The sequence below is a fragment of the Mirounga leonina genome, unplaced genomic scaffold, assembly GCF_011800145.1.
Source record: "Mirounga leonina isolate KUSES-001 unplaced genomic scaffold, KU_Mleo_1.0 Mir_171, whole genome shotgun sequence".
Lineage (NCBI taxonomy): Eukaryota > Metazoa > Chordata > Mammalia > Carnivora > Phocidae > Mirounga > Mirounga leonina.
The window spans coordinates 19625733-19649636 of record NW_023270436.1 but is presented as its reverse complement, the minus strand read 5'-3'; the positions used below and the strand labels follow the sequence as shown (position 1 = coordinate 19649636).

Genomic DNA, 23904 nt, shown 5'->3' with positions numbered 1-23904 from the left:
ATTCCTTGTGGTTTATTTTAAGACCAAGGCACTGATATTTGAACCGGAAGCTTCACAAAGTTGAAAAGAATCTTCAGAACGGCTTTGAACCCAGACAAGCTAGGAATCTCTTCTGAACACCACCTTCCGCATGCATCTCCCCGACTGGGCTTTCCTGGCCAGGAGCTTTTTGAAGAAGTCGTTCTGCAGAGAGTCAGAATGCTGATGCTCGTGGAACCAGCTTAGTGGATTTGACTTTTCTGGTAGAATTCTCTTGCTTTATTATATACTCTCTCCCAGAGTTCTAAGACGTGTGGAGGTATTCAGGGCACCAAAGAGCCTGCAGGGAAGGAAGGAAGCACTTTCATGCTGAATGAAAACCAAGCAGGTGACAGCTGTGGCTGAAAACATTTAAACCTTTCACGCCTGGATTTCCTGGATCCGGGACACAAAGGAATAGTCGCTGCTGGGGTGCAAGAAGCGATCCCAGACAAGAAAACCCAAATAAATAGAATGAGGGCAACAGGCAAGTAAATGGCCACCATTACCCCAACAGAGCCGACGTCAGCCTCCTGGTGAGTAGCAAGGCCTGTGTGGCTTACTTCCTGCCAGGCTGCTGGACCCATGTTTTGGATTAACTGAAAATCCCCAGCCAGGCTGTCTTGATTTTATTAAGGGGGAGGGGTGGGGAGACATTTTTTTCTCCGAGCAGGCGAATCAAGCATGTGAGCCATTTCTCTCCAGAGCTGCCGGGTTGTGACTTTGCATTGTTGGAGCAAGTCGGGCATTGCTGGTAGATTGCAGAAAAGATGGCCATGGCCGGGTCACACGGTCGGCTTTGGTGACGGTGTGGGCGCTGTAGGCTTCATTGGTAAGAGACAAGAAATGGCTGCACATTTCTAGTGGAACTGCACCACCGGAAGAGGTTTGGCCAGTCCGCTTCTTTTTTTTTTTTTAAAGATTTTATTTATTTATTTGAGAGAGAGAATGAGATAGAGAGAGAGCATGAGACGGGGGAGGGTCAGAGGGAGAAGCAGACTCCCTGCCGAGCAGGGAGCCCGATGCGGGACTCGATCCCGGGACTCCAGGATCATGACCTGAGCCGAAGGCAGTTGCTTAACCAACTGAGCCACCCAGGTGCCCCAGCCAGTCCGCTTCTTGAAGGGTATTATACAACGTCTCCCTAAACTCAGCTTCCAGTCAACCCCAACTGGGTTAAGCCTCTCTCATCAATTGCTTCAGCAAACATTCATTGAGGAATGAAAGCAAAAGGCATGGTTTAAATAGAAGGAGCAGGACTCGGTGACCGGTTATGTGCACGGAAGGCACAAAGATGGAGTTGTTCAAAATGACACCCCGGTTTTCTTTTGTGTGCCTGAATGAGGGTGCTTTCACCCAGAGAACACAAGGAGCGGGTAAACGGGGGCCCGGCATGGGGGTTTCTGATTGGGGCTGGCACGTTTTTGAGGCTTTTTGATCTGACTTGCCCTGCACTAGAAACAGAGTTCCCACTTGTCATCCGGAAGGAGAAGGTGGGAGCCAGGGAGGGTGTAGGGGGAGGGCGTAGATCCAGCGAGAAGAGTGCGGGTGACAGAGTGGTCACAGCTCCTCCTCCTTATGCTCTAGCCTGATGGGTGTGCTTTCAGAGAGGTAAAACCCAGGCCCAGCCTTTGGGGAGTCTGCTTTGTGTGTCTTAAACAGGTGAATTATGGTTACATTGCAGAGTAGACAGAGTCCTTTGCGAAGAACAGAGGGTTATGGAAGTTGAGAAGAGAGATTCCTTTGCGTGGAGGAAATCAGAAGTTTGATGAAGGGTCGTGTCAGAGTTATTCTACATACTGTTAGGGTTTTGCCAGGCAGAGAGGGGTTCAGGGCTCCACTGTGAACTCTCATGAGCCCCGTTTTCCCATTATAGACTCCCTATCCTGCATTGAAACTGTGTGTTTACTGTCTCCCTTTGATGGCCACGGGCCCAGGTCTGGCAGAGGGAGAGCACACCGTCAGGCCTAATTTACTGTTCATTAAATGAACACATGAATTTCTGATCCAAGGGATATCCAAGGGATATTTCCGGAGATAATCGTGCCCAGCAGCTGTGAGGCGGGCAGCTAAGACATCCCCTAACTATTTTATTATCAGAGCCTTAAAAGACAGCATCCCAAACCCTGTGGTTGTATGGTTAAGGGCCCGTGTCTCAAGAGATGGCCCTGGGTGCTCTGTTTCTCCTCCAGCTACTCTTCGGTCTTTTTGGCCAGACGGCCTGACGGCTGGATTGAGGCATATTTTTAGTTTGACTGGACGGCCCTTGCAAAATGGTTTTTCTTATCTGTTTGTAGCTACTGGGTTCTTTCTCCCCTGGGGCCACCAGAAGGCTTCTCAAATACTGAGTAATGAGCCCTTCTCACGCTGGGAAAGAGGAAGCTGTGTTTTCAAATGCCTTGATCCCTGGATGAAAGGAAACATGGCTCCGTTCTGTTCTCTTGCCAGGTGGAATTATTTTTTCCTTTATGATGGTTCAAAGGTAAAGGAAGAAGGAGATCCAACCAGAGCTGGTATTTGTTACTTCTACCCTCCTCAGGTAAGCGCCCCAGCGGGTTACTCTTCCGGGGGTGGGGGGGGCCCTACGTCCTCCGAGTGGTGGCTTTTCAAAAGTATAGCATTGACATTGGGACAGTGTTCTTTGCATCACCCAGGCATTTGACATTTCTACCCTCTTATCCTTAGTTGTACTGTTTCTTGTTGTTCTGGTCTTGAAAGCCCCAGACAGCTCAGCACTTCCATCCTCTCTAGCTCTCTGCTACCATCCTGATTTTCTGTCTGCCTCCCCTTGCTCCCGGGTTTTCATCAGCAAAAACACTTTTTTAAATTAACACTTTCAAATTAAAAGTGAAACACTTTTTAAAATTTTTAAATTTTTTAAAATTAATTTTTCTTGAGACACTATTTTTTTTAAAGATTTATTTATTTGAGAGAGAGAGTACGCGTGTGTGTTGGGGGAAGGGCAGAGAGAGAGAGAGAATCTCAAGCAGACTCTCCGCTGAGCTTAGAGCCCAACTTGGGGCTCTCTGCCACAATCCCGAAATCATGACCTGAGCTGAAACCAAAAGTCAGATGCTCAACCGACTTAGCCACCCAGGCACCCCCTAAAACACTTTTATTCAAAGGTATACAAAAGCAGGAAGGAGAGTATCACAAGCCCTCATGAACCAGTTAATTAGTAACAATAATTCCTTAATATCATGTGGTATTATCTATATTCAAATTTTGCCTTCCTGTCTTAGAGGTTACTTAATCAGACCTTGCTCCTTCCATTCCTCCAGCCCTCCTTCCCTCCTCACCTGCCCCCCTCCACTTCCTAGTCACGATCCAAACAAGGTCCACACATTCCATTGCTTCTTTTGTGTTTTAAGTCTCTTTTATTGTGTACCGCCCCTCACCCACCCACCCAGCCCCTTTCCCCACTACGCCACAGAATTACCGAAGAAGCCAGGGCATTTGTGCAGTAGAATGTCAGAAGGTCCCACATTCTGGATTGGCCTGATCACTTCCTCAAGGCCGTGTCGTTTCAGATCTCCCTTCCCCTGTAGTTCCTTTACAGTAGTTGTAAGATCTAGAGCCTCAGTTAAGTTCCAGTTCGGTTCTTTTAAGCAAGACTTCTTCCTGGGGGTGTGTACCTTTTCTGTTGCGTTACAAGATGTCTGGCTGCCCCGCAGGTTAGCTAATCTAAGACCGATTAGGAGGTCTGTGTATTTGCTCACGTGATCATGCTCCCACTTGGGAAGCTGGGATGAATCTAGGCCACTCTGGCCACTCTGCAGCGGATCTGAATAGGGACCAAAGGCTCCCGCTGCTACCCACGCACGGGCCGCAGACTTTGCCTGACAAGGGCCCAGGAGTCAATATGGAGGCCTTGCCAGCCACGGAAGGTTGACATCACACTCTCTTCTTTGTTGTTGCTATTACCACCCTTAACTATGAAAACCACGCTCAGCTCCCGGGCCATCTGAAACCAGGCAGCAGCCTGGATCTGGCCTGCCGGCTGCAGTCCGCTGTGGCCTCAGCCCCTGCTTCAAGGGATGCCTCATGAGTTCGACAGTTTCAGCTTCCCCTCTGGACTTTGCTGCTTCCCCACAGACCCTGCTCGAACAGCAGGAGTTGCTCTGTAGCCAGATTGCGGGCGTCGTGCGCTGTATCTCGGACATCTCCGCCTCTGCTCCTACCCTCGTCCGTCTGCGGAAGCTGAAGTTCGCCATAAAGGTGGATGGAGAGTACCTTTGGGTAAGTTGGCCGGACAGAACCCGCGCCGCCAGGGTCGCCTCCGCCGTGAGTCATCTGTCTTGGTGATGAGTGCTGTGTCGCCAAGGTGCTCTGGAGCCTGGGACCCCTCTGCACCCCCAGGGGCTGCGTGCGGGACTGTCCACGCTTCCCCTGTCCCTCTCTGCAGGTGGCACCGTAACCGAGTGCTCTCCAGAGTATTTCTGACCTGTCCTGTGTTGCACATGGCTGCTTTCTTGTTGCCTTTGAGAGACTTCAGCCAGCCTGTGGAAATTCTTTCTGCCCTGTGATGCAGGTCAAGTTTTCAACCTCTGTTTTTTCTCCCCTGTACTCTCCACACTTACAGGACAATGACCCAGAAATGCGAAGACATTGATTTGTAGATGTTAGTTTTCAAAGAACCATTTAAAAATAATGAAAACGACTTCTTTACAGTTGATGGCACCATATACACTAGGGTCTTATTGTCCCATGCCTACGTTTATTTAAAACTGATTTCTGAGGTGAAAGGATGCTTAAGTGTGAGGTGGTGTATTCAGCTTTGTGGGTATGCCCGCCAGCGTTTTACGATGATGACCATTTTCTCACATCCCAAACCAGTGAAGGAATTTTACAGTAAACACTCATGTAGACTTCCTAGGTTCTACAGTTACCATTTTATTATATATGTTTTTTATTACAGTCACTTTATCACGTCCCTCCATCCCTTCATCTTCCGGCAACCCAGTTTTTATTTTAATACTTGCCAAAATTGCACACACTAGTATACGCCTCCCCCCGCCCCCAGTACCTCATTGTGCATAACATTAATTAGAGTTCAGTGGTGGTTTGTACTTTTTTTCCTTTGGGGGTAAGAGTTCCATACGCTGAAACACACAAACCTTGAGTGTACCACTTAATGCATATGGACAAATGATGCTCCGTATGACAGAGGCCCATCAAGATACAGAATATTAGCATCACTCTGGGCAGCTCCCCAACATCCTGTTAATTCTCACTCCCGAGTCCCAGGCAACCATCATTCCGATTTTTTCCCACCACAGATGAGTTTTGCCTGTTCTAGAAGTCACAGGAGTGAAATAGTACATGTAGTATTCCTCTCCGCAGGTTTCTGTCGTGCGTGTGACCTCGTGGGGTGCGTATCTGCAGTTCCTTCCTTTTCATTGTTCACCAGCATTGTCGGAATGTCCGTTGTCTGGATCTAGCAGTCTGCTTACTCACTCTCCTTTTTCTAGATACGTGAACCGTGTCTAGTTAGGAACAATTAAGAATAAGGCCCCTGGGAGCATTTCTAGACGTGTCTTGTTGTAGATATCACTTTTCATTTCTCGTGGGTAAATATCTAAGGTATAGATTTGCGAGGTTACAGGGTAGGTGTATGTTCATTTTATAAGAAACTGCCAGACCTTTTCCCCAAGCGATTTTACCATTTTGCACTCCTACCATGTGTGAGAATTCCAGTTCTTCCACGTCCTTGTCAACACATGCTGTCCGTCTGTTCAGTTCGAGCCATTCTGCTGGGTATGTAGTGATACCACATTGTGGTTTGCATTTACATTTCCCTAATGACTAAGGATATTAATGGCCACTGGTCTGTCTCTCTTCGAGAAGTGTCTATCCAAAGTTTTTCTGCCCATTTTTAAAATTAGGTTTTCTTTCTTTATTTAGTGTTGTGAATTTTTTCTATATCCTGGATATCAGCTGTTTGTCAGAGATATATTTTAATTTTTTTTAAAAGATTTTATTTCTTCATTTGAGAGAGAGAGACAGAGAGAGCACAAGCAGGGGGAGAAGCAGAGGGAGAGGGAGAAGCAGACTCCCTGCTGAGCAGGGAGCCCGACATGGGGCTCAGTCCCAGGACCTGGAGATCATGACCCTAGCCGAAGGCAAATGCTTAACCATCTGAGCCACCCAGGTGCCCCTGTCAGATATATATTTTAAAAGTATTTTCTCCCAGGGGCGCCTGGGTGGCTCAGTTGGTTAAGCAACTGCCTTCGGCTCAGGTCATGATCCCGGAGTCCCGGGATCGAGTCCCGCATCGGGCTCCCTGCTCGGCAGGGAGTCTGCTTCTCCCTCTGACCCTCCTCCCTCTCATGCTCTCTGTCTCTCATTCTCTCTCTCACAAATAAATAAAATCTTAAAAAAAAAAAAATTTTTTTTTAAAGTATTTTCTCCCAGTTTGTGGCATGCCTGTCAATTTTCTTTCTTTCTTTTTTTTTTTAAAGATTTTATTTATTTATTTGACAGAGAGAGACACAGCGAGAGAGGGAACACAGCAGGGGGAGAGGGAGAGGGAGAAGCAGGCTTCCCGCAGAGCAGGGAGCCCGATGCGGGGCTCCATCCCAGGACCCTGGGATCATGACCTGAGCCGAAGGCAGACGCTAACCAACTGAGCCACCCAGGAGCCCTGCCTGTCAGTTTTCTTAATGATGTCTTTTGATGAGCAGAACGTTTTAATTTTTTTCTAAGTTTATTTAAGTAATCTCTATACCCAACGTGGGACTCAAACTCATGACCTGGAGATCAAGAGTCACATGCACCCCCAGAATGTTTTCATTTTAATGAAGTCTAACTTGCCAGTTTTATCCTTTGTGGTTATTGCCCTCTGTATCCTGTCGGAAATCATTCCCTACCCTGTAGGAGAAGACATTCTCCCACTTTCTGGGCAAGCTTCCTAGTTTTAGCTTTTAAACTTAGGTCTGTAACCCATCTTGGATTAATATTTGTGCGTGGTGTGAGATAGAGGTCAAAGGTCCTCTTTTTCCCTATGGATATCCAGTGGTTCCAGCACCATGGTTGAAAAAACTCTCCCGCTTGGATTCCTTTGGTTCCTTTGTTGACGATCAAGTGACAACTGCAGTGGGGGGGGGGTCTGTTTCTGGGCTCTCCTCTTTTCCATCGATCTATTAGAAGATCCCATCCAAGTACCACACTGTCTTGAAATTGGATAGTCTAAGTCCTCCAGCTTTATGCTTTTCCAGGACAACTTTGGGTATTTTAGGTCCTTTGTAAGTTTCCCTTGTAGAATCAGCGTGTCAGTTTTTGAAGGAAAGATGGCAGATGATGATTAGAGTTACATTCAATCTATAGATTAATCAGGGAAGAGGTAAGCACTGACCGTGTGCCAGGCTGTGGATTATATCAGTGAACAAAACAAAGATCCTGGCCCTAGGGGGAGCCTCCATTCAGAGGGAATGCGTCTGTTTTCTGCCAGGGTTTTTTTGTTGCTTTAAGTTTCTGGTGATTCCCTCAGGAAAGATTCCTACAGGTGGAGTCACTGAGTGAAAGAATACAAACTTTCTTCAGGCTCTTTACACATTCAGCCAGATTCCTTTCTGACCGAGCACATGTAGCAGTATTCCAGGGCTCTAGAACGGTGTGATGATCGGTCAGTTCCCTCCCCAAAGCACTTGACCCAGCCGGGGAGACGAGAATGCCATTCATGAATCGGTCGGAGTCCCGTCCAGTGTTTGTAGTGAAACCCGCATTAAGCATCCAGTGCCCAGATAACAGTCCTGATAATGTAAGGGCTCAGAAAAGACATCAGCATTGGTTAGAGTGATCAGAATGGGCACCACGAAGGTGCTGGAATCTGTGGCAGGCACCGAGGGGACAGGAGAGCTGTGGACAAATAGGAGAAAGGAGGGCATCCCAGGTGAGACAACATGAGGAGATAGAAAAAGTACTTGTTGTCTTGGAGACCAGCTGGGCTGGACGATGTGGGCCTGGGGCAGACCCATCGGTGAGTCAGTGAATTCAAGCTCTGCAGAGCCCCAGGTGCTGGGTTTTCACGCTTGTACTCAAAGCAAAGGAAAATGTCCGTCTTCTGGTTTCCTTCTTTCCAGGTCCTGGGCTGTGCTGTGGAGCTCCCTGACATTAGCTGCAAGCAGTTTCTGGATCAGCTCATTGGAGTCTTTAATTTTTACAATGGGCCTGTTTCTCTGGCTTACAAGGTATGGAGATGGTGGCGAGGCGTTTTCAGCAAACCTGATGTTGCCAGAACACAGCGTTACTCTAGGGGCCGTTCTACTTGGCGTAAATACAGCATGTCTAGCAACAAGGTCAAGGGGCCTTGGAGCCCCTGTCAGATGCCTTTGTTCCCCAGTGGTGTAGGTCACATCCACTGCAAATGTCTGTCCCCATGTCCTCCTCCCTGGGACTGTTGGAAAGAGCAGGTTGCCACCCGCCCCCAGCACGTGCGCCGGGTCTGTGGTGGCTGAGTTCTCAGGGGGCGGCAGGTGGGGGGTCTCGTGTGCATAGGAGGTTTAAAGCGGGCCCTGCCTTCTGGCCACTCTCCTGTGTGAGGAACGAGTCTTGTAGGAGTAGGGAGCCTTGCCAAAGGGTGTGTCTCGCGGGATCTCAGACGCTGACCTCAGGTGGCTCCCGTTTTAGGACCGCTCTCAGGAAGACCTGTGCGCTGAATGGGACACCTTCATTGAACAGATTCTGAAGAACACCAGTGATCTGCACAAGATATTCAGTTCCCTCTGGAACCTGGACCGAACTCAAGTAACCCCTCATCCCCCGTACCCATTTCATGTAAAGGAACAGAGCCCGCGCCCCAGACCCACACGCTGCCGCCCCAGTGCCCTCTCCCACAACTGTTGGCAGACGGTACAGTGAGACAGTGCTTGAAACGGCACGAAGTACATACCGTAGAGGGGGTGTTATTTCGCTAGTGTCCCAGAAGCATGGAACTCTGGCATCTGAGGGTCCCCGTCTCTCTTGATAAGGATATTCTACGATTGCCTTGTGTTCTCAACATCAAAAATGCCCAGTGGTAACATTTTAAAAACGAGGTCTCTCTGTCTGGGAGAGAGTGCTTGGGAGCCGTTCCATCGGCCTCCGGCTGCTTGTATGGCCGGCCTGACTGCCCGTTGCTCCGTGGCCTTGATCCTGGTGAGCATCACATCCTCATTGTCAAGGGCCAAAGGGAGACGCGAGGCTGTGCCCCCTTAAGAAGCCCCCGAGGAGATGTGTGGGCCGTGCGCGTGTCTCACTGCAGGAGCTGAGAGGGTCCCTTCAACAGGGATGTGGCGTCGTGACTCTGCCTTCACAGAGCCCGACTCTGGCTAGAATTGGGGGTGGATTTTCCTGGCTCCGGTTGGGAGAAATGTTTGAAGTGGGCCCCAGAGCTTTGCCGAATGACTGGCTGGGCCCGGGCACTGTCTCGAGAATGTGAGAGAGGAGCGTCAGCTCCACAACTTGCTCCGTTGCCACGGAATTCTGATGGCGATGGTGTCGCAGGTTCTAGCTGCCAGCAGGAAACAGGAAGGAGGCTTTTCGTCACTGCTGGTGACTCCTGACCGGGTTCAGATCCTTCTCTGGTATTTTTAGGGACTTGTAGGCACCTGACTCCTTACAAGGACCCTGGAGCTGAGGAGTATTTCTCTGAGTGGGAGCCCACGATGTTTTCATTGCCTGTTATGGGACAGAGTTATAAGGCCACACGAAGCCAGCTAGCTCTGTGGCAGCAGGGCTTGTGCTCCGGAGGGAGGGGAGCAGAGGGGTCGTGTGGTTTTACCTGGCACCGCAGCCTGTGTTTGAGGGGTAGGCTCTCCCGTCCGCTGCCTCCCGGTCTCAGTATCGAGTCAGGGTCTGCTGAGCGGAGACCTCCCTTGTCCCCTGTGAGCGGCCATAGGCCACATTCGCCGCACCTTCCTGCTTCTGCAGAAGCCGCCCTGTTCCAAGAACTTGGCATTTTGCATCGTCTGCAGTTCTGGGTATAGAGAGGTGGAATGCAGACCCACGACGTGACACAGATCTTCCCACGTGGTACCTTCTCCTTTTCCCCGGTTTTGGCTTAGCACCCGTCCCTCCACTCTGTAAAGCCTCCCCGCCTTCCCAGCTTGGCTGGTGGCGAGCATGCTCACTTGTGGCTGTGCTTCTCGCCCTGCACAGGTGGAACCCCTGTTGTTGCTGAAGGCAGCCCTCATTCTGCAGGCCTGCCAGCGTTCACCTCACATTCTAGCCGGCTGCATCCTCTATAAGGGACTGTGAGTAACGCCAGACCCCTTTCCCTGTAACACAGAACTGACCAGCCCGGCCATCTCCAGGTCACCCGTGGGGAGCTCCGTCTCTGGCCAGTTCCAAGAAGGCTGCTTTGGCAAATATCAGGTCGTTTAGATTTGACCTAGGGGACATACTTGTCTTTCAGCAAAGCCGGGAAATTAGAAATTATGTCCACAAAAGGGTTAGGAATATAAAAGGCAGTTTTTGGAGAGATCCACGTAAGTCTCAGCATGGGGCATCCCCAGGTTGCCAGCGGCCAGCACTGTGGGTAAAGGGGTGTGGAAGCCTGCCGTGGACCCTTCCTGCTGCCCGAGGCTCCGGGGCACTTGGCTGTCGCCAGCCTTGCAGAGCGGCCATACCTGCTTCTGCTCGGGCTCCTGCTGGCCTCTCGGCTGGGTCCGTCGCCCGGCTGGCCTCTGAGATCTCAGCACACCTCTTCACGTAGTTGGAGGGCATCAGAGCGAGCCCGGTGCCCTCAGGGCCCTTCCACGCTTGGTCCAAGGCAGCTCTCCTCCTGGGGGCCCGCTGCTTGCACCCAGAGCTTACTGATGACTGGATGAATGTGTGACTGGAGAAGTTCTGGAGGCCTGATGGGCTGGGTTTCCGGTCCTGGCCTCACCTTCCCGGCCCTGTGACCCCAGGCTGGTTGCTTGCTGAGTTTTCTCTACCAGGAAAGAACGAAATGAGAGGGCCAACAGAGAAGGACCTACTGCTTCCCAGTGGCCCTCGGCATAGCACACCATCATGCCTTTCCCCTTTGCTCACGATGACGGTTCTGAACCTGCTCGTGGTGCCTCCAGGCTCACTGGTGGCCTGGCATCAAGCATGATGTTTTCCTCCCTTGCTCATGGCACATTCTCATACACCTTATGTGTGAACAGGGTCTCATTGTGAAAAACAAAAAACAACAAAGAAAAAAACTGAACCAAGACAGAAACACACAGAGCGCAGTTCCCAAGTTTCTCTGAGCCCAGACTCACTGTTAGCAGGTGGAGGCACGTCCTTTGCTTTTCCCTGTGTTTCCAGCACATCAGCGGACATTGCTTCTGTTTATTTTTGCCGCATCCGTAAATGGGATCACAGGGCTCCTCAGCGTGTACGGTAGAGATTTCTCTGTCAGTCCATGCTGGTCTACTTCATTCTTAGAATCGCCCCACACTTTTTGGTGTTAAGGCTGTGCCATGATTTCCTTAATTACTCTCTGTTCGATGGGCATTTGCGGGGTTTACCCATTTCTGTAATGATTTTGCCATTTTTTCGATAATCAATACTCTTCAGCATGCATCTTGGTACAAGGCAGATCAGAGGGTTTGGACATTTTGAAGTTCGGTAGGAATGGCCAGAGTGCCCTCCATAAAGGGCTTTGCCAATTGAAACTGCTACCGGCTGTGTCCCCAAGATCTTTTTTTTTTTTTAAATATTTTATTTATTTATTTGAGAGGGAGAGCAGAGCAGGGAGCCTGACACAGGGCTCAATCCCAGGACCCTGGGATCATGACCTGAGCCGAAGGCAGACACTTAACCAACTGAGCCACCCAGGCCCCCCCCCCCCCCCCCAAGATCCTCACCAGTTAGGGTGTTAGGAATCTTTCCAATTCAGAGTCCTATGATGTATTTTGTCTCATGGTGTTTTTGTTCCTGTGACCTAGGATTGTTAGCACCCAGCTCCCACCCTCCCTCACGGCCAAGGTCCTGATTCGCCCAGCTGCATCTCGGCACCAGGTATTGTAAAGCCCCCTCACCCAGCTGGGACACTTTGTCCAGAGCGTCTATTTTTAAGCAAAAAAATAGAATTTTATATAATGCAATTTCAAAGTATTTTTTTAAATGCATAAACTTAAAGGAAAATATGCCTCAGATTAACAGTATTAGCTTGTGGGTGAGGGAATTACGTGATTTTTTTTGGGGGGGAGAGGGGAATTATATAGAGTAAAATTATGTAACTTATAATTATATATAAAATATGAGTTTTTTAAAAAGTCCCTAAAAAAGAAAGAAGGCCACATCATTTCATAGGAGTGCAAGCCATGCTGGCTAGAAGAGATTTTGGTTTTTGTTTTGGTGGCTTATTTTAGAACCTTTGGTTGAACTGTCTGGAAGGCTCTTTTGAGAAAATTCCTAATTTGGGAGAAAATTAGGATTGTCACCTCGATTGTGAATCGGAATAAGCCAGAGAGCCTCTTGCATAACCTTTGGTTTAGGTCAGATCCTTTATCACAAGGGTCACGGGGCGTTCACATACCTGTTGAGCTGGTACGTTCCACACCAGGGCTGTGGCAGGTGCAGGGATATGGTGACAGATGTGTTCTCCGGAGGCGTAAAAGGTTAACAGAAATCCTCACTTTCCTTCCCAGAGGGAGGGAAACAGCACTCAGAGCGTGAAGCCTGATGCGCATTTGGGGGGGAAGCTGCTGCTTGTGCAGGGTGCAGGTTCTTGCCTGACCCCGGCCGTGGTGGTGAGCAAGCAGCTCGGGGGAGCTTCTGTTCCATCTGCTTTGCTGCTGGCGTGCGGTGGGGGCCAACATTCTGGGCCTGGCTAAGTTTCCCGAACAGATGGCCCGGCGCAGTCATGATTGGGTCGGGAGGAGAAAGCGGTCCCCGGCGCCAACTTCTGTGTGTGTTTATTTGCAGAGAAGACCTGCAGGAGGGGGTGGCCCGCAGGAACGGGGTGAGTGGCAAGGTGCCTCACTACATCTTGAGAACGCGGTCTGCTATGCTGCCTGTCCCCTACACAAGTCATGGGAGAGGCCAAGCAGTCCCATGGGTTATCTCATCTGTTCATAGATTAGGAGAACAGACGAGAGCTTTAAGGACAAAGTTAGCCATCAGAATCCTGATCGTAAGGCTCATGATTTTAGATGTACCTTCTAAATCCCTGTTTTCAGATGCTCCCTCCCTCATTGTTACGAGGCTGCTCAAACTAGGTCCAGGGGATCCTGGTCAGGAGGGGCTAAGATAAATGGCAGCGGCCAGAAAGACCTTCTGCAGGATGTGGAGGTGTCCCTGAGACGGTTATTTTGTTTTATTTTGAAGCCCAAGTTAGGGCAGATCCCTGTTGTCGGTTGGAAGTGCTTTTTTCCAGCTTTTATCTGTTTTTGTTTTTGTCTTTTTTTAAGTGCCACTACATTTTCTTCCCCCCAAAAGTCACTTTTCTCCACAGCGAGGAGTAAAGCTGCCCGTGAGGGCTCCTTGCTTGCTGGGCACGGGAACGGTAGCTATGGGTTCGTGTCTTTTGTTCTGGGCTGAGGAGCATGTCAGAGCGCTCCTCTCTGAGCAGGCGTGTGGGTTGGATGCATCCCCCCAAAGTGCGGTGACTGCCCCTCCATCTTCCCCAGCCCAGGGCTGAGCCCTGTCCGTGTTGCTTTGTGATTCCAGGAGCGGCGCTCCCCCCGAATGTCCGGATCATGCCTGTGTTCCTGACCAAAGAGGAGGCCACCAGTCTCCACGAGTTCCCAAGGGAGCAGGCAACGAGGTACTAGAGCCACAGGGGTTCCTGGTAGACCGTGCTGGAGGGACTCCCTCAAGTGGGTGTATGCACACAAGCCCCTGGACATCCTAGCCTTCCGTATGCCATATTCCCCGCGCTCTGCCGTGGAAGGAGCATCTGGGACTCGAGCATGTAGAACAGGCACCTGGCATCGTGAGACGGCTGTGGGTTTCAAGTCCCAGATCTGTCACCTGTCAGCTGTGTGACCTTGGGCAAGTCCATTCCCTGCCAGAGCCTTAGGGTTTTCGTCTGTAAAAGAGACCCAGTGATAACCTACTCCATGGGCTCGGTGTTAAAATTGGAAATAGTGTACGTATGGTATCCAGTCCAGGCCCTGACTCAGAGCAGACTTGCACGTGGGGCTGGCTCTCACGCAGTGGGCCCTGCTGTCTCCAGCAGGTGATCTGGTAGCACCGTGTGAAGCCCTGAGGGCCGCACAGTGCCTTCCTTTCACTCCTGTGGTTTGACCACCAAGGCCTCTTCAGCTCTGTGGCCTCGGGCACCCACTTGTCACCAGTGGCCCTGCTTTTTAGGGAAGCGGTTCTTTAGTGTTCTCCAGGGAAGGGCACCTGCCCTGCATTTGGCCGGGCGCCCCTCCCTCACGTCTGCCTTGTTTGCCAGCCCTGCTACAGCGCCGGCTGGACTCCAGGAGTGCTCAGCCCAGCAGCACCCACAGCCTCGGAGCACCGCTGCCCCGACAGACGGTGCCACTGGCCACGTGGAGCCCACGGCCTGGATGCTGGCAGCCACTCCCAAGTCTGCATGTCCTGACGTAGCGTGGCCAGATGGCAAGGCGGAGAACGGGCTCTTGGCTGGCCGTGATCTGGAGAACGTCAGGCCTGCAAAACCGCACAGCCCTGCCAGGGACGAGGGTCCCGGTCTTGGCTACTCCCTGGTGAAGGAACTTCGTCTGCCCTTGGCGGGGGAGGAGCCAGACTTGTCTGCCATCCACATTCCAAAAGCTCAGGAAACAGCAACAGCCTCAGGCTATTTTGCCCTCCCGAATATGGGCGCCCCAGATGGTGGTGGTCCTGCCTTTGAGGAATTTGTCAGGGACTCTGGTGACCGGGAACCCGAGCCACCTGATGCCCCGCCCGTGGTCGTGGCCGTGGCCATCAGCAGCCTCCTCTCTCCGTCCACTCCTGAGATGCTCAGTCAGAACGGAGCCCTGGAACAGCATGACGACCTCCCAGAGGACAGCAGCCTAGCCCCCTTTCCCAGGGAAGACCACCTCCCCAGAAGGACAAGCAGGCCTCAGTCACGGCCTTGCTCAGACTTGAGGCAGAGAGGAACCACACTGCCCGTGGGGGACCAGGGCGTGGAGCAGCGTGTTGGGGTGCACGACAGCTGCTCAGCACCTGGCAGCTCAGACTTGGCAGAGTCTCAGGACGACTACGGTCCCTCCGCACACGGAAGTGCCCCAAGGTCAACCCCAGCGTCCTGTGTGGGCCTCGTGCCAATGAACCTCTACACCCACAGTGTTAACGGGCTGGTGTTGTCCCTGCTGGCCGAGGAGCCGCTGCTGGGTGACGATGCTGCCATCGAGGAGGTGGTGAGTGTGTGCAGGCCTGGCTCCCGGGAGCGGGGACGAGCAGGGCAGGCTTTCCCCTCCGGCAGCACCGCGCAGGGCTGCAGGACCTTGTAGGCCCTCCCACGTGCTTTCCACGTGCGGATGACGGTCGTGCCTACGGCCTGGCTTGGCTGGGGGTGAGTGAGTCCAGTGCAGCGCACAGTGCTGGGGGCAGAGGTGTCCCACAAAGTCAGGTCCCTGGCCCTTTCCCACTTCTTCCGTTTTCCCAGAGCGCAGGGCAGGGATGCTCTGGCCTCCCCGGCAGCAGCGTCGGGGTGCTGACGGGCCCTGCCCTTCAGGTGCAGCGCAAGCAGCATCACACAGGTGAAGATGGGGAGCACGGCCAGGGTGGTGCCGCGGCCACCGCCACCAGCTCCGGTGGCCTCCCTTCCCAGCCTGGGCGGCTGCAGGTTGTGTGTGGCCTGGAGTCTGTACTCTGCCCGAGTCACAGCCCGGGTGGGGAGTATCGCAGAAGGCTGTGCTTTCCCTCCACTGAACCGTGGTGATCTGTGGCCCCTTCCTAGCGGGTTTGGGACATCTGAAATGCTAACGGGCTCCAGAAGGCTCCTCTTAAAGCATTCCAGCCCCTTCCGCACTCGGGCCAGCGTGAACTGGCCTTCTCGCAGCCTAGGCCCACGCTGGAGCTCCAGTTGCTATAGTAACAGCCTCGCCTGGTTGGCAGGGAAGTGGTAGCAGGAAGAACAGGAGGTTGAAATAGCTGCAGGGCAAATGGTGTCCTGGGGCTTGCCTTGTTTCTGTTCTTAAATCTGTATTATTCTGAGGCGATCTTATTAGCATGCAGGGCTCAGGCTCAGTCACCTTGGAGCTTGCAGAGGAGGGAAGGCAGCTTCCTCTGCGCCGAGCCCCAGGCGAGAGGCTGCCCCTCTCCCGGCCTGCTGGCTTATCTCCGCTTTCCACAGTCTGCACAGCACCCAGTGGTGGTTGCGTTGCTTCCTGCACCTCTTTCCCCGCAGCCGTGAGGGACTTACCCTCCCCCTTCTGCCAGCACCCCAGGGCCCGCGGGGTTGCGGTGCTCCATCTCTTGTCTCCCTGACGATGCTTTGGTACTCGGGGCCTCTTCTGCTTTGCCCCAAGCTGCAGACAGGTTATTTTGAAGGCCCAGCGTTTGGATGCAATGAAGTTGGATATGCTATCTTTACCTCCCCCCGCCCTGCCCAGAAGAAAGAAAAAGAAAAAAAAAAATAGCATAGGCTGCTCCTGAGGAAGGAAGTAAATTAAAATGTAGTCTGCATTCAGTGGATGCTAAAGCCTTGACGTCTGCTATTCCAGCCAAGCCTGAGCGCAGCACTGGGGGCAGGCACCGTAACTCCCATTTTACCAGGAAGAAGACAAAGTGGAGGGTCCAGAATCCTGGCGTGTTCCTTGTCTCCCTGCCGCCTCCCATCTGCTCCCCCACTGATCTGACCCCGGAGTGATTGGCCTTGGTTTGTCATGCAGGACTCCTGTCCTGACACAGCAGCCTCCCTGGGCTTTCGTGCAAAGGAGGGTTTGGTGTGGGACGGGCCCCAGGAAAGAGATGCAGTGTAATGAAAAAGAAAAACTCCTCTTTTCTAAAAAGAGTAGGGAGTAACTAACTTTGATCAGCTTGCTGGTTTGAGAGCGGGCTTTATTGATCAGGCCTGAAGGCTGTCTGTTTTATAATTGGGAGAGATCTTTTATTGCCTTTTTGTCCTGGAACTGCATACAAAATACTTGACCTGATTTCCCCTCTCCTGCTGTCAAGAAAAGCAGGTCCCCTGCAGCATGGTAAACCACAGTTCAGATAGGACAGTGAGCTCCCCCACCACTTTGAAAGGGCTCCATGATCATATTATACACCATCAAGGGACCCTCGTGTCATTTGCCATCTTGTCTTTCAGTGGATGAACTGCCACCTCTTTATGTTTGCTGCGGGTGGGGACGGGGAGCTTGGTGGAAGGGGGTGGGCGAGGGGAGCAGCCAGGAGAGGTTGCCAGTGGGTCCGAGAAAACAGTACGCTCACACCAGGGGGCAGCATAGAGCCACTGATAGTTTCCTGCTTGAAACCCAAGATCATCTTACTGACCTTCAAATACAGGGATCAGATCAGTTATTCATTGCTACAGTGGGACCTGGAGCTGTCCGTGTACAGTAGATGAGGCCTGAGGTTAGTGCCAGGGTATGAGTGTAAAATACTTCATGAAAATGCACCCCTCCCCCGTGAAACGGGTGCTTTGGGAGAAGGTGTGTTATTCCGCACATCATGGCACACACTGACATTCAAGCCACTTGCTTTACTACTGACTAGAAGCTGGAGGATCCAGGAGTTAGCCCGGCTTCGTGTCTCCTGGGGCTGTTGTGAGGGTCATGTGTGTGCTAGTGTGTCTCAGGGGTTGGCAAATGTTTCACGTAAAGGAACACCTGGCGCGTGTGTTCAGCCTTGTACAGTTTCCCAGCTCCACTGCTGTAGTGCAATCACCGTAGACAACATGTAAATAAACGGAGTGGCTGTGTTCCAGTAACACGTCGCCTGTGGATACAGAAATCCAAACTTCGCTTTCTTCCTTAGCTTTTCTGTTCGCCTCTATTTTCTGATTTTTCTACAATTTTTTTTTATTAAGATTTTATTTATTTATTTATTTGAGAGAGAGAGAACACATGAGAGGGGATAGGGTCAGAGGACAAAGCAGACTCCCTGCCGAGCAGGGAGCCTGACGCGGGACTCAATCCAGGGACTCCAGGATCATGACCTGAGCCGAAGGCAGTCGCTTAACCAACTGAGCCACCCAGGTGCCCTGATTTTTCTACAATTTAAGAAAGCATCAGAACATAAGGGCGGTGCCTGGGTGGCTCAGCTGGTTAGGTGTCCGACTCTTGGTTTTGGCTCAGGTCATGATCTCAGGGCTGTGGAATCGAGCCCCATGTGGGGCTCCACACTGGATGTGGAGCCTGCTTAAGATTCTCTCTCCCTGGGCGCCTGGGTGGCTCAGTTGGTTAAGCGACTGCCTTTGGCTCAGGTCATGATCCTGGGGTCCCGGGATCGAGTCCCACATTGGGCTCCCTGCTCGGCGGGGAGTCTGCTTCTCCCTCTGACCCTCCTCCCTCTCATGCTCTCTGTCATTCTCTCTCTCTCAAATAAATAAATAAAATCTTTAAAAAAAAAAAAAAGATTCTCTCTCCCTCTGCCTCTCCACCCCTCACGTTCGCTCCCTTTCTCTCTCTCAAATAAGTAAATCTTAAAAAAAAAAGAATGTAAGGGCAGGAGTTACTTCTCTGAAAGCAGGTAAAAACACCAGTTAGAGTCCTTTCTGCTACATCAGGTGGCCACTCGGGTAATCTTTGGCTCGTTATTTCCTAAGCACTGGCCTGCTGAGGTTAACCGTGCCGCCCCTTTCCAGTACCACAGTAGTCTGGCATCCCTGAACGGGCTGGAGGTCCACCTGAAGGAGACGCTGCCCAAAGACGTGGCTGCCTCCCCCAGCAGGACGTACAGCTTCACGCATTATGACCGCATCCAGAACGTGCTGACCGGTAAGGAGAGGCGCATGGGGCCCGGGTGCCTCGTAGACAGGGGTGGGGGTGAGGACTCGGGGCCGGCGCCCCCAGGGTTGGTGCTGTGCCCAGAGTTGTGGACGGCAGTTAGGATGCTGCTTTCTCGCTTGGGAGCCAGCTCCCACTGAGTTTAGAATTCGACTGGCAAACACTTCCTTACTCATTTGTCTTTTTTTGGTTGTTTCTCCAACATTTTGAGAGAAGCACACACATGTTCAAATATCTGTGATAAGGTCTGCCTTGAGATTTTGGTATTCATGGGCAGACACCAGTGCTGCTCATTCTCTGTCTCATGGTGGCAACCTGAAGGGGCCCAGCACCCTGGGTGCTGGCTCTCATGGCCCTGAGCCCCCTGCTCGCCCTGCTTATAGTGCTGGGGGTGGGGAGGGCGGGGGAGGAGTCCGCTACCCACAACTTCTGTGTCCTCTTCCGGAAGCAAACCTGCCACAGGCGGCCACCCCCCAGGACCGCCGCTTCCTACGGGCCGTCAGCCTCATGCACTCGGACTTTGCCCAGCTGCCTGCACTGTACGAGATGACTGTCAGGTGAGTGTCGTTCCCCCCCACCCCCCCGCCCGCCCCCGGGTTACTCCTGAAGTCCTGCACCCAGAGCTGCCTTCCCAGGGGTCTGGGCCACAGCATTATTCATAATGAAATGGAAGAACATTCCAGTGATTCTCTTTAAGGCCTCCTTTTATCCATTCCCCTGCCCACCCACCATCACCTCCTCTCATGGGACAGAGGGCTTCTGTCTATTGCCAGAAGCGATGCCTGAATGCCGTTGCTGCCTGCTAACGTGGGTCGCGTGCTCACAGAAACGGTCAGAGTGGCCCGAATCGAGGAAGTAAAATGTTTGCCTCCCCTCACCCGTCACACACCCAAAAGATACCCACGGGTTAGTCTGGTGTCTCTTACTCCAGGTTTTGTTGTTGTGGGGTTTTCTTCTTTTCTTAGCAAATAGAGATTGTTAGTATTTTAGTTATTTTAATTGTTTTTCTTCTAGAAAACAGGATCACGCTAATGTACTGTTTTACAAGTCCCTTTTTTCACTCTATTGTATATCCTAAGCATCTCTATGTCTGTAGGTACAGATCTATAAATTAGTATTGTACTTTATAGTATTTAACCAACTGAATCCTACTTTTTCTCCCTACATGCTTCTCTTATGAAACTGGTAGGAGAAAATAAGGCAAGTTAGAGGGTCAGGAGGGGAGGGTGTGCTCTGTGTTCGTTATTCCACTCAGTCCTTGGAATGATTTGGACAAGTGCATTATTTTTTGTCCTCATGGTACAGATGAGGATACTGAGGCACAAACAGGGTAAGTGGCTTGTCCCAGGATCACAGTCTGATTAAGGGGCAGGATTTGAATCCATGTCTCTGACTCTGAAGTGCACATTCTGTCCACGTGTTTCCAGCTCAAGGGGGTGGGGTAGGACGGTCGAGAGGGAGGGGTGTGGGCTCTGGACTCCCACAGACGTGCACTGGGGCTTCAACCATCACGGCGATGCCATGCCAATGCCCTGTTCATGGGGTTTCAGGCATCTCTGCCGCCCAGGACCATCTCCAGCCAATACTTCAATATATCTTTCCACGAAAATGTGCCTTCTCCGGCTTTAAGTCCAAGCTGCCCCAGGCTGGCAACCTAGATGAACGTGTCCAGTCACGGCTTTGGGAACCGGTTGCACTGGGGTGCGTGGGGGTCTGTTTTGGGAGGGATGGAAATAAGTGAAATGTCAGCCTGTGATCCATCAACCTCCTTGTGGCCCTGTGGTACTCCGCCTTCCTCGGGGCGGAGAGGATTCTAGTGTGGGGATACATGACTTATTTTAATAGTAATAGAAACAGCGGCCACCATTTCTTAACCCCTCACCATATGCTAAGCAATTTATATGTATTTGACTTATCTAGTCTCTTAAAAAATCTCAGGGACGGGATTCACTGTTGTCCTATTCACTTTACAGATGTGGGACTTAGAGCTGGGACTGAGAAAGGATGCGTCACTTAGCCCGGGGCACGCAGCTAGGAAGCCACAGGGCTGGGATCTGCACCCTGGTGTGGGACCCTGGCTCCATGCTTGTAACCACCAGGCTGTGGCGCCCCCTCTCCATGGCTGGGATGACTGGCCTGTGACACTTCCTGCTAGTCTGGGGAGTGGCACAAAACACCTCGGCCAGAGAGGCCCTTCTGGCCCCTTGCGCTCCCAGAGGGAGACGCTAGAGGTGGATGGGAATCTCCTCCCTCCTTGCCTGGACGCAGAGATCCCAGCGAGGGGAGCCCTGGTGGTCCCTGACTCCACCCTCTCTTACTAGATTTGGGGAAACTGAGGCCCAGTGGAGAAATAGAGGCAGGCAGGATCAAGGAACCAGCTGGTTGCCTGGCCCTGGGGTCACTTCCTCCCTAGTGGGTCCTCCTTTGCATGGGACGCGCATCCTTCCCTCTGCTTCTGTGACTGGTTTCCTGTCGCTTTATGTCACAGCCCGCTCTCCCTGCCCGCACTCCCTTCACTCGTCCAGCCTGTCCCCCACGATAGCCTGGCAGCACTGCCCAGCCCCGCCTGTCACCTAGGGCCCCGCCTGTCACCTGGGGTCACAGCGCCGCCGTGTGAGAGCATTTGCCGTAGCTGCTGTTCCGTCAGCACAACGTGCGGCCATCCATGCGGCCGTGCGGCTGTTCCCACCTCGGGCTCTGTGCCGGGGCCACTGCACACTGTCCCAGGGTCCAGTGAGTGGAAAGGAAAGAGAGACGGTGATGGGCGCCGAGGCCCAGACCTCAAGTGCAGATGCTGAACCCTGAGCCACGGCAGACGTACCCCGGGGCAGTTAGAGTCGTGGGGCCCCCGTGGCGTGCCTCTCGAGGTCCCGTGGTCAGAGGCCTGCACAGGCGGCACGGGACGGTCATCTCCCCCCCACGGTCATCTACCCCCCCGCCACCGTCCTCCCCCCCCACCATGGTCCTCTCTCCCCCCCCCCCCAGGAACGCCTCCACTGCGGTGTATGCCTGTTGCAGCCCTGCCCAGGAGACCTACTTCCAGCAGCTGGCCGCGGCCGCGCAGAGCTCCGGCTTCCCCAGCCCGCAGGACGGCGCCTTCAGCCTCCCGGGCAAAGCCAAGCAGAAGCTGCTGAAGCACGGCGTGAACCTGCTGTGAGCCGGGCCGCGGCGCGAGGCTCACCCCCCCCCACCCCGGGAGGGCACTAGCAGCTTGACCACCAGCAAAGGGAGCCCTGCCTTCTGCAACAGAAGAGGTCCCTGTGTTCTCTCTTTCTTGGCCTGGTCCCCCTGTCAGGAACCGTGACGGTATGTGTTTGTGAACTCCTTTTGTAGCCTGCGGTTGGAGCGGGTAGTTCTTCAGGTCAGGAGGCCCAGAGCTGTGCAGTAAAGGACTTTATTCCACTGGCCACGTCGTACCGAAGACGGGCAGGGCCAGGTTGTGGGCCTGTCGCTCTGCGTCTGACGCCCCCAGCGTTTCTCGCTGCCCTTCCCTTCGGGGCCTTAACTAGTGCCTCGAGCGTTCAGCTGGGTGTTTGCGTCCATCCACAGGGGGATGGGAGTCACCCGCAGGTGGACCGGTGCTCCCACACCTCCAGTGGGGGTGCCTCAGAGCGGTCCTCCCGGGAGGTCTGGACGCTCGATGCAGGGAGGCAGGCAGCGATGCCAAAACCACCTCGTTTGCATTCTTCTGGAACTATATTCAGAACCAGGAGCCTGTTCTTTGGAACACCCATGGCGGGGGGCGGGGGGGGCAGATCTTGGTAATGTGGAAGGGAACCTGGGGCTTTGAGGTAACTCTGAGCCCCAGGGTGCCGAGTGGGCTGTGCAGCTGGCCCCTCTTGAGTGAGTGTCCTCAACGGGGAGTTTCCCCAGTGTCCGGGGCAAAAGCAAAGCTGTGCTTCCCAGCGGCGGCCGTGTGAAAGGGCGCAGCGTGCTTGTATGCCCCTGCCCGTGCCAGAGGCAGCCGGGGGATGGTAGTGTGCTGTGGACCGCGGTGCGAAATACTCACCAGAGGCGTAACTTTTACCGGGAGTACCTGAGACCCCATTTGAAAACTGCAATGTTAATAATTTCCTAACGGTGAACCAGTGTCTCATGTTGACGACAATGTCTTTTCTGTGAAACAAGTTGCCAAGGGCTAAAAATAAAACAGCCAAAAATGCTGTTGAGTTGTGAGTAATGCTAACGTGTCTAGTGACAAAGTTAAGGTAAGGGTTAAGATACTTTATGTGTGTGTGTGTGTGTGTGTTGGGCACCTTTCTCTTCGCCATGCCCGAGCCGGTGCGGGCAGGTGAAGAGGGATGTGCCATAGACCGGTGTGTCCGCGAGGATGACAGGCTGCGGCCACCGATCCGCCTTCAGCGTGGCTGGCCCAGCACACCAGGCCCAGTTCCCTTTCCTCCCTGGGGTCCCTCCCGCCACTGGCTGGCCTAAGAGGGTCATCTTCCCAGATGGAGGAGGGTCATACCCTAAGCTAGGGTACATGCATACTGTCCTAATGCTCTGCCAAGTTCTCCAAGAAAAAATTCAGTACCAGCCTCCGTGCCACCCGGTCAAGGAACCTTCCCACGACTGACTGACACGTAACATGGCCCTTTTCAGTTGTGGGGTTATTTTTAAGCAGCCAAACTTTTCCTTTTGCTCACCGGGGCTCCAGAATTCTGAAGTCCCCAGATTTGAGCTCAGTGACATTACAACCTGTCATGTGTTGAAACGGGGACAGAATTTGGAGCCCAGAACCCATTTTCATCTGCCCGCTCCCAGCTCAGCTAACTGCCTGGGTTCAAGGACTCTTTCAAACCAGATCTGTTTCACGAGAAAATCGCTTGGCTGTGACTGGGCCCTTTCCTAGATGTCATGCCATCTACAGACATCTTACTGGGTCTGCTTTCAGAAACCTCTCTCCCCATCTACTTTCTCAGAGCTGCCACTGAGCCTAAAAACACTCTTAACACAAAATGCCTTTGTTTCTGAGAATCCACGTTCTAGGCAGCCACATGCTTCCTCTTTAGACCTTACCCCCAAATTAAGTCTTAATCACCGGAGAGCATGAGATCAACAC

The 23904-nt window shown here is 52.6% G+C and overlaps 1 protein-coding gene across 1 annotated transcript; it reads left to right on the top strand.

The window, feature by feature from the left end:
* The first annotated feature begins 27 nt into the window (after positions 1-27).
* On the top strand, positions 28-23585 carry HPS4 (HPS4 biogenesis of lysosomal organelles complex 3 subunit 2). The gene is made up of 13 exons (XM_035017251.1): positions 28-554; positions 2467-2557; positions 4114-4257; positions 8100-8207; positions 8647-8763; positions 10156-10250; positions 11916-11988; positions 12898-12934; positions 13642-13738; positions 14375-15305; positions 18701-18833; positions 19291-19399; positions 21828-23585. The coding sequence occupies exons 1-13, from the start codon at positions 514-516 to the stop codon at positions 21997-21999; spliced, it is 2148 nt and encodes a 715-aa protein (XP_034873142.1). The 5' UTR covers positions 28-513; the 3' UTR covers positions 22000-23585.
* The last annotated feature ends 319 nt before the right edge of the window (positions 23586-23904 follow it).